The 11,288-nt window shown below is 26.3% G+C and overlaps 1 protein-coding gene across 1 annotated transcript; it reads right to left on the reverse strand.

Annotated features, from left to right (window-relative positions):
• Positions 1-76: 76 nt before the first annotated feature.
• Positions 77-11,087, reverse strand: LOC107444388 (F-actin-capping protein subunit alpha). Its single transcript, XM_087151847.1, has 9 exons — positions 10,833-11,087; positions 9,715-9,778; positions 8,813-8,864; positions 7,711-7,774; positions 6,511-6,797; positions 4,725-4,809; positions 4,293-4,364; positions 3,143-3,205; positions 77-575 (listed from the first exon to the last, which is right to left on the reverse strand). Exons 1-9 carry the CDS (start codon positions 10,875-10,877, stop codon positions 435-437), a joined length of 873 nt encoding a protein of 290 aa, XP_087007973.1. The 5' UTR covers positions 10,878-11,087; the 3' UTR covers positions 77-434.
• Between the last annotated feature and the right edge of the window lie 201 nt (positions 11,088-11,288).

Here is an 11,288-nt window from a genome sequence, read left to right on the forward strand (position 1 = left end):
GTGATCAAAAGTTACAAAGGGTATTTTGTTTTTTAGGTGATTTACAATTGTCAAGCTCAGAATAACAATAGGAACATACGAAACAAAAAATATTTTTATTTGCACATTTAAACGATTTGATTCATGTTTCAAAACAGTTAAACTAACTTATATTATTCACAATAATTCATCAAAATCAAAGTGATTCTAGTGAATAAGAAAATTAGAGAAAGAGCTAAAAAGAATATTAACACAATATTAAAAAAAGTACAAATGAAGCACTATAAATTTATCTATTTATGGAATAAAACAATTTCCTATGTACTGTAAAGCAAGTGAACAGTGATTTGATAAAACAACAAAGAATCATGCTGTGAACTTAATATAAATAAAAAAAATTAGGCATGTTCTTTAACAATGTGATTATTTTGTCACAATTTAATAAACAGCAATTATTAACGTTTTAATTCAGAGCCCAGTTTTTTATAAGTCAGAATTTTCTGCCAATCAATTTTGGTCCTTGTAACTGGAAGTAAACGTCTCAATGCTTTGAATGTTGTATCAGACATGCATTGATAGTTCTCTGAAATCGCCATCTATAAATAAAGAATAATAGAAGCATAATAATATTGAAAACTGAAAACCATTTTAGTAATATTAGATAAAATTATTACACCACCAACATTTAAAATAATATAGCTATTTTTAATGCACTAATTTATCATTTAAACAAAATTGATGAAATAGTTTTGAAATACTTTAAATACAGTAGAGCGCCGATTATCCGAACTGCTCGGGACCGAACGTGGTTCGGATAATGAAAAGTTCGGATAATTGGAAAGTTGTTTAAAATCTAGTTTAAATGATTATTACTTATGCAGCAACTTCCCTTCACACTTTTTCCAGGTTTAGGACTGGCAGTAATATCGAAAATTGCTCTGTTTAAAAAAAAAAAATCAATTTTTAAATATTTTTATTTAATTTTGAATTTTTTTAATCATACTTCAGCTATTTATAATTTTTTTTTTTGTCAATTGCTGATTTTACCACATTTTTTTATATTTTCCATTGAAAAAGAAATCCAGCAAAAACTTTTGTTTCAAAGATGCTCTTTTTTGAGCAGCGATATACCTTATTCTTTTTAAATAAATCAACTGAACATCATTTTGACGTTCTAGCCAATTCATTGCAATATCTAATGCTTCTATATGAGAAGGTTCACTATCTTGAACTTGATCATCTATTTGTTCCTATTCGTCTGTGGAGTTCCGATTTTCTTTCAAAATTTCAGCAAACAATTTCATCATCATTTAAAATTCTAGGACGTTTTCAGTATATCGACACCAGCCTTCCATTTCTTCTGCTGCATAACCTGACATCTCTTCAACCGGAAGATCTACTGGCTCAGAAATTTTGAAAAATTGTTGATAAGTCAAAAATTATTCTAAACTTTAAAAAAAAAAAATTAATTCAGACATAGTTCGGATAATTGGACGTTCGGATAATAAGGGTTCGGATAATCGGTGCTCTACTGTATTTGTAAATTTCCTTTTCTCCCAAAATTATTAAATCAGTGTAACCCAAATTTTGAATTGTGTAGTTTAAATTATTTAGTTTTACATAGTTGTATACCTTACAATTCAAACATCTTTGATCACTCTTAAATAATAATAAAAACAATAAAATTCCATTCATTTAGAAAAATGAATTTAAGACACTTTTCTACAATACTATTCTTAATCTCCCAGGAGCAAATTTCTTACATTTTTAATATTTGCCAGACTAATTTTGCTCTTAAATTTTGTACAGATTAAAATATTATTCATAAAACTATCTTACATGTTATTAAATATTTTTTTAAAAGTATTATTATAGGGGGAAAAAAGCGGTAATAAGTCTCAGAAGGTTCACAAGTAGCATATTTTTAGCGTAAATTTAGGTAAGCATCTAAAGATGAAGGGCTGAAGGTTTGCCTATTTTGGTTGACAAAGTATGAAGAGGATATTAACAATATTTACAAACACACAAGAAAGAAAAAAAATTATGTTTCCTTTATTGCGGGAAAAAAAATTCTGAAAAGAAAAATTTTGTGTACTTTAAATTTGCTTATTTTTGTTAAAATATAGAGAAAGAGTCCTTAATCAAGGGGAAAAAATGAGTATTAAACAAAAAATAAGAAAGGTCACTTATGTACCTTAAAACAGTTCTTATTAATTAAAAACTGGTAGCAGATACTAATTGATATTATAAGATAATTGATATATGATTAATTGATATTATAAGATAATTGATATATGATTAATTGATATTAATAGATAGATTGATATTGACGTCACACATTAAACCTCTGCTTTGTTAAGCTCAATTGCCGATCCCTTTAAAATTGTAACCATATAGGTGAACACCACAGCGCAAAAAGATTCGGTTTAAGTTAACAGTTGTCCTTATCATATTGTAAAATGCTTAACAGGATTTGTGTAAGAAGTATAATAAAAATGGATAATGAGAAGTGAAAGTTTTGGAAACTAGAATATGCTGAAATTTGGGAAAAACAGTTTTGTTTGGCAAAGTGCAACTGCAGATAATTTTGCAAAATTTTAACAATAACTCACATCACTTCAATGATATAGGAGCAATTATATTTTTGAAGACTAATTACAGGCATCAAAACTGTGATGACTAAAGCACAAAAAAATAATAATAAATAAATAAAGCACAAATGAACATACATACATGAATATACTTCAGTTTCAGTTCTATAAACAAGAACCTTTCTCAGTGTTTGAAAAGAAATCATTCATTGGTTTTCTACTTTATTATTATTAAAAAAAAAAGAGATTCTTTTTTATTTAAATGTTTTTTTTAGCGCTTCAAACACTAAGAAAGGTTCATGTTGACAGAGCGGAAAGCATAGTATGTCCATTTATATACTTTCATTTGTGCTTTATTCACACTGTTTTTTGCTTTAGTCAACAAAGCACAAAGTATGCCTGATCTTTTGTTGAAAAAATATGAAGTTTGATGATAATAGATGTAAAACAAGAAAAATGGCAAAAAACACATGAATAAAACACAAATAAAAGTACAGAAGAGACGTTTGTGCCATATTCACGTTATTTTGCTTGGAGTTCACATTGAACGTCTTAAAACAGAAAATACGAACCTGATATTCACTTTCAGCTTCTTCAACAACTTGAATGAATTCATTAGCTGTTTGCTGTTCAGTCTAAAATGCAAAAAAAGTAAATTAAATCGAAATACTGCACAATTCAACTTATGCTCATTTCAGTAGGTAGGCAATTTAATTTATCCAACATTTAAAATATTCAAAACTAATGCAAATCTTCCTTAAGTGAGAAAAGAGATAACTGATGAAAAGATCAACTTTCCTAAATTTCAAAACTAACAAAATTTTTCAGAAAAAAAAAGTACAGCACCCACTGCCTATAAATTTACATCTGATCCGAGAATATTTGATTTTATAAGGCGGTAACTAATGTTACAAAGTTAAATTTTACAAACAGACTTAAAGCTAAATTGATTATTACATTTATATTTTATTTTTACTGACTACATTTGTCATTTTATATAAACATGAGTTAAACGTTTCAGTTTATAGCAGGGCTTTAAAATATTTGAATAGCTAAGTTTAAAATTAAACGCTCAACATAGCTTTAAAATTTTTGAGAGTTTTTGTAAATTTCAATATATCTTTTCTTTGCTTTAAAGTTAATTTAAAATATCAAACTTTTTTCTGACTTTTATTGAAGACAGATGTACATTATTGGGCTTTAAAATGATTGACAGTGAATGATGAAAGACCTTCTCTAACTTTTCTTGATATATAAACAGTTTTTATTTTGATTATTTTTACACTCCTTGTTTCATAATTTTTCTAATTCTCATCCTTAAATTTTCCTATGAAGTGTAATCCATTTCTGACATTTTGCACATGACATTCTGTTCATACCTCCTATGAAATGAGATTTGTTATTCTTATGCTTTCAAAACTTGATAACAAAGATAATTCTAACTTTTCAGACAAGAAAAATCAGAATTTTCTTTTTTGTCTCTAAGCATATCCTTATAAATTTGATATTACAAAATGGCGATGATTTTAAAAAAGGATGGTTTTAGCATGTTTTGATATTGTAATGATTTGGTTCTTGCAGATTTGATTTTAAAAAGTTGCATAGGTTATAGTTCAGATATTCTGCCAGTTTTGGTCAAAATGCCAAGAAATCAAGCAACTTATGCAGTAAAAAAAAAAAAAAAAAGTACAAATAAATAAGAAATGTCAAAAATTCAATTACTGTTATATTTATAGTTTCCTTAACTTCTTTGCTGCTTACAAGTTGAACATTGCCGTCTTCATAATAATGCACCTAAAATAAATAATTTTTATAAGAATATATAATTAAGACCACAGCAGTAATGGCTACAAAAATTCAAATAGATCAGCAATAGTAAGCGCTTATAGCAAATACATCAGTAGATGAAAGGAACAAAAATTAATCTTGATATTAAATAAAGGAAATCAATTTTATTAGTCAAAACTTTAGAGTCAATTACATCATCATAACTTTTACATTTTTTATAAAACTCAACTTCACTTAAAACAAGAATTTTCAGTTTTTAAAATTGCTTTATTACCTTTAATATGTTACTTAAAAAGGGGAATTCATTGGATGTCAATATAACAAAGAGAAAAAAAAGCACATTAAAATTACAATTATACAATTTACCTGAACTTTTATTATGCCTTGAATTTCTGCAGATGTTGATCCAGGAGAAAATGTTAGAGACCAAATACTACGCCATCTACCATTCCTACAATATAAATAGACAATTAGCTATCAAAGTTAACAAACAAAAAGACTTAGTTAACTAAGTTATTCAATTGGGTACTTGCACTTCAAGAAGAAGACGATCACAGATACCCACACATGTGACGTCAGTGAATTTTTAAGCAGAATGACGTGTAAAGTTGAAGTAAGTTTCTCCACATAAGTTAGAATGTTAAATAATGAGAAATTAATTATATAAACACCAGATCGCTCACCGAATTTGTTGAAATATAATTCTCTCTTGTTTACATATCTTACTTAACTTAGATTTATTATTTGTTTACATATTTAATTTTAACCACAATATATTTTTGTTTTGTGTATTTGGCAATTTTGATGCATAATTAGTTTGTTTATTTTCCACATGGCTCTGTGTCTTTGTGTTCAGTAAGAAATATATACTGAAAGAAATTGAAATCTTTGTGTAAGCATATATAACATGTCACTTATGAGAATTGATACTTGGCGCACTTGGTTAACTCGGCGATACTTGCGGGTATCATATTGAAACAGATTTGGATATTTGAAGTTTGACTGCCTAAGAAAATATAATAAGTATACATATCCTTCAACATTTGAGATTCTCAAAAAATATTTTTTCCAGTGGTAGTATTTTAATGTTATTTTATTTAAAACAAATGAAATTTCTATAAGGCTTTAATAAGAATTTAAGAATAAGTTTACCAGTCAATTTGAATTTTTATTTATGCATTTAAATTATTAATATTTTTGTAGGTAAATTCAAATTTTTTAAAATAATAATACATCCTTTTTGCTACCACTAAGGAAAGTATCTTAAGAAACTATGGAAATTCTGTAGTAGTAGGAGAGAATATGTTTATAGATAAACTTAAAAAAATGGATGAAAAACGCAAAACAATATTCATAACCACAAAATTAACAAGAAAAAAGTCAATGAAATGTAATAGTCCTGACCTAAAAATTCATAGTTGAAAAAAAGGTTTTTTTCTTTTAAACCCCGAAATTGTTCATGCTTGTTATATTTATCATTTTGAGTCAGCAAAACAATTTCTTTGAAGGAAATTTGTTTTGAGAAAATAAATTTTTTTAAAAACATCTCTGCTGTTTCAAGTTTTGCTGCCTAAGCAATACTCAAAAGATTTCTTATTTTACTGTAAAAAAACAAACAAATATTGAGAATCTTTTTATTATTTTACAGTAGAATATTCAGATGCATAACACAGAATAACAAACACATATATAATTGTCTAAAATTGACAAGCAACATCTTTTAATAGCCTTAACCACTAGGATAATGTTGAAATGTCAGCCTACTTTAGTTTTTCAAGCTCTTCAGAAGAATATTTAATTTTTGTAGATATAGCAGCAAATGCTGCTTTTCAATACTATGGATTGCATCTGTTATTGTACATAAGATAAACTAGATTTTCAAGATATTTCTTCATTAATTTGTGGAATTTTATAAATATGGGTAAAGCAACTATGTCTTTTGAAAGCAGTTTGTGTTTTCAGTTTAACTGCTGTTTTTACAATGTTTTTTTTTGTAAAAAAAATAAAATAAAATGAAAACATGTTTTTCGTCTTATATTTTAAACATGTTTGAAACTAACTGGCAGTACTCCAATTAAGTTTCACATACATGAAGGAAAAAAAAAATTAATAAAAAAAAAGTGAGAGAAGTTTTAGGAAAGAAATTAATTACCAAAAATTTTTGGGTTCAAATTGGTGATCTTCAATGCAAGCTGTTAAAACTATGTTTTGGTCCTCAGTACTACTAAAAACAGAACAAGTTCCATTTCTATAGTAATCTTGTGTATATAAAGTGCATGCTTCTTCTAAAGCTCTTCTCCAGGTTTCAGTTTTTTGATCAGGTTCATGCTCTTTAAACTCAGTGGCTTCCTTACGTAAATGATCATACCTGAATGATTGACCTGATCGAGGATCATAAAACCTCCCATTACCCAAATCGTTGAAGTCAGTAATTAATGCCTATGAAAAATATTATAATTTAATCACATAGAGAAAATCTCAGAAAATAAAAATGGTGCAATTAAGTGACATAGGTAAATATGTAGTAATTAACAGTATACATGAATAATTGTTATAATAAAATTTTTGCACTTTTCTATTTTTAAAATGCATAGTTTTTGGCAGAATTAATTTCATATTTAAAACTGAAAAATAACAGAAAATGCATTAATTGACATTGCAAACAGTGATTCAGTTAATTTTTGCGTTTTAAGTGCTTTAATAGCAAGTGTAATGTAAATCAGAAATTAAAGTTGATTTTTTTTTAAAATTTGCGAAATTTTTCAAATAAGTTTTAAATTTGAAAAATAAATTACTTTTTTCTTCATAAATTGATCTTTATGAAATTTTTTAACATGATTTAAATAAGAGTTTTTTTTTAATTAATCTAGTTAAATTTCCTTAAAAAAGAATAACAATTATTTAAGTATTGTCTGTAAAAACAACTATGAAAAAAGAATACATTTACTGGAAATAAATTAATACAAAAATATAATTTAAAGCTATTAACTTTTTTAATAAACTTTATGTGAATAAATGGCATATAAAGAATTTTGTAGTAAAACTAATAATTTTCCCCCCAATAATTTAAAATTTAGTATTTTAAAGCAAAATTAAAGGTTTTTTTTTTATTTCAGGCAAGATTTTATTAACACATTTTTGGGGGATTCTTTTAAACCATGTTTTATTCAATCCAAATTTTCATTTTCCTTTTTCACTAAACATGCTATAATAAATGTTATAATTTTAAAAAAATCACATAGTGACAATAAGTTAAGAAATTTCATCATGCTAGAAACATAATTAGAATACTTCATTGTAAAGTGTTTAACATTACATGTAAATTAAATAACTATTTTTAAAGTAAACTCACAAGGAAATTGGATCCATCAATTCTCGCAGGAGTCAGCTGGTCCTTATTATATTGAGCAAAGGCACTAAATAAAACAAAAATAGGTTTATGCATATAGATACATTGATAAATTGAGATATATATTGAATGTACAGAATGAAAAATAAAAAAAATTGAACATTTTAATAATTTTTGATCTAGTTATTAGAGTGTTACAAAGTTACAGGCACTTTTAATGGTTTAAGGGAATATCCTTAAATATGCTACTTTTTTGGAAAATATAGTCTTGAGCAGAGGATGGTTTGAAGTTGTGAAATCTGACACAGAAATATAATTTCTCTGACAAACCATACACTCTCTTTTTTTTGATGGATTTTGAATTTTGACCTTAAATACATAGGTAGGGAGCAATTTCTAAAATATAAGCCTGTTTGTGTGGAAGAAACTTTATATTTTGTCATATTTCTGAAAATATTTAAGAAAATCTTAATGTGTTTGAGAACTATTATAAAACCTATTTATACAAAAATAATTCAATATAGACTATAATTATTAATTTTTTTTATTTAACCTAATAATAGCCAAAAATAATTTTTGAATAACAATGTACATAAATATTTACAAGGTTTTTAACCATGTAATTTTAATTGATAAAATTCAAACTTAGAATAGAATTGATTCAATTGATCTTGAAATATGAAAATTTTAAAGTATGATTTATCAGAAATTTCGATACTCAGAAATTATTTTAAAACATTTGTTTCGCTTTAAAACAAAGTAAAAGAAACATCCTTTGTGATTGTCTCTAAATTCCTTACAGTGCACAACATAAATTTGTATTTTTTCATACAGAATAATCTTAAATCAAGTTAATTAAATCTTAATTCTCAATTTATAATCTTACAACACTGAATGCTAATATTATATTTAACATCAAAAAATAAATAAAAGTGAATAAAATAAAAATAAATGAATAAAATAAATAAATCAAATAAAATATTCATTAAATAAATAAAAGCAGATACAATTAATCAGATTTCTTTTAAAAATAACAGAGGTTACACAGAACAGAAGAATATCAAGACAAATTATTGGAATTAATTAGGTTTTTTTAAATACATACCCAGAAGCACCTTCTTTCAACAAATAATCATCATTTATTAGCACTCTGACATCTAAAATTAAAAAAAAAAAATTACGATTAGTAAAACAAATTTTTTTTAAAGAATTATGAAAGTCAGTCTTACATTATGCAAATAATACAAATAGCCAATTAGACTGAGGTAACTAATAATTGAGATAATTCATGCAATGCATAAATAATCTATTAAAAGAGTACACAACCTTTTGCCCTTGTCCCTCTTGCATTCCCATTAAAAATTAAATGGAAAAACTACAGTTCAAACACAAATTTTAAAGGAAAAAAAAAAAAACATTTTGGGAGTGACCACTCCCTGTTCCACAGTAAAATGTTTGCCAATGGAGGTTGGTCATTCTTAGGGGTTATCTCCATTGATATAAAAATATTATTAAAGGTACATGATTTTTCGCAAGAGATTATTTAAATTTTACTCAGTGCCATTCTTGTGGTGTGGAAATACCACTTGTGTGGGCGTCATGAAAACCGGATTGATTAATAAAATTTAGCATTAATAAAAACAAACCCAACTGATATAATTATGAGTAAAAAATTTACCGGCTATGAATGACAGAACTGTTTTAAACAAACAATTATGTTTTTTGTTTAAGTTTGCATTAAATTTATATTATAAAAATGAGATGCATGTTTGTTTAAGATGTTCAGGTTTTTCTGAAATAATTATTATTTATTTTTTTAATTTCACCCTAAAACTAAATCATTGAAAGCATCTCCTTAACCATGATGCAATGGTATAAAAATTAGATTTTAAAATTTTTATTTACTATAAAAATTTCATTTTTATTATCAGTGGTATAACATGAAAATGAAATGTAAACATGAAAATCTAAAACATAAACAGGAAATAACTGTAGTAGCATTTTTACCATTAAAAACTTCATTGAATTCTCCAGGAGGTGAATGCAAAATGAAATCTGATGCAATGCGAATCTACAAAGACAAGTTTAAATTATTCAATAGTTAAAAATTCATCAAAAGCTATATTGATATAGTCTTTAACAAATCAACTTAAAGTTAGAACTTTTCCATTTAGGTAAGACAATTAAATTTAACTATTTTATTTACTTATTGCGTTATTTTTTAAAAAAATGTTACCGAAAAAAAAAAATTACAATTTTTTTTTTTGAATTAACTTGCACCTGGTAACTTAGACTTTATCTCTTGATGGTTTAAAATAATACAAAATGGTTTAAATAACTATAAAAGTTTAATAACAAATTTCGTAAACTGAATGTAACAGTCAAGGGATATTTTATATCAGGATCTGTTGCATCAACTACTAAAGCCAAAATCTATTTTAACTTGCAAATTGGATGTCTAGTCTTGCACTTGTCTAGGAATCATACCCTTCAAGCTGGAACTTTTCTGGGCAGATATTTAGTTTCTTTCAGTAGATGCCAAGACTTAGCTATTATTATGTTGCAGATCCCGATACGGAAATTTCCCCTGATTTAAGGTCAAATTGGTTTACTGAAGTTTGGTTTGATATCTCAATGAAAAAATAGATCCACATTTTCCAAAATTCATATGTCCTCAACGTTAATAAAACTTAAAAAATAAAAAAAAACGTCATGAGGTATGGTAATGCATTAAAACCGAATATCAAATTAAAAAATCTTTCAATAGCTACTTAAACGCAATATTTTTATTCAATAAACGAAATTTACTGTTTGAAATGCGCAGTGAGTAAATTGAATATAGTTATGCAATTAATATTATAGAATTTATTCTCGTATTAAATCATCACCAAGTTTAAAAAAAAAAGTCATATTATGACAATAAGCTTAAATTCTAATTTCAAATAATGCTAATCTTGGATCTATAAACGTGAAGAAAGGGTGAACTTACAACAAGTTCAATGAAACGTAACGAACAAGAAAATTATTGAAGCTAGCTTACACTTTTATGAAATTTTATAGAACTTCAAATGCAGTTAAATATGATAATCTAACTCATGCGTAAATAAGAAATATTAATAAGATACCTTCTCTTCGTCTGTAACAGCATCTTCAATATCAGTGACGGCCATCGTCGTAAAACACCTCTTAAAAATAAACAAACAAATTGCAAAGAAATGGAAAAGGAAATGAGATATAATTATAGGTTTCGCTTCCGGCTACGCATTTCTTCATGCACTTTGGCTTTTTCTTTCTGTCCAAAAAAGGATCTATGGAGATCTGACTGCAGGTGGCGTAAGGCAGAACTCTCAACCTATGGCAACACTTCACATGCTTTCCCCATTAGCGTGTAAAGAGTCATAGAGGAAGGAAGTACGTTAGTTTCTCTCTTGATTTTCATATTGATTAAAATATTTTAATCTGTAAAACTATATGGAACTGAAAGCTACATTAAACATAGTTCTTAAGAAAAGCATCACAGAAATGTAAAAAAATATTTTTATTAAATAAAAAGGAAAAATATTGAGAGAAGAGAAAATATC

The sequence above is a fragment of the Parasteatoda tepidariorum genome, chromosome 9 (genome assembly GCF_982258835.1).
Source record: "Parasteatoda tepidariorum strain Cologne lab strain chromosome 9, Ptep-v5.0, whole genome shotgun sequence".
NCBI lineage: Eukaryota > Metazoa > Arthropoda > Arachnida > Araneae > Theridiidae > Parasteatoda > Parasteatoda tepidariorum.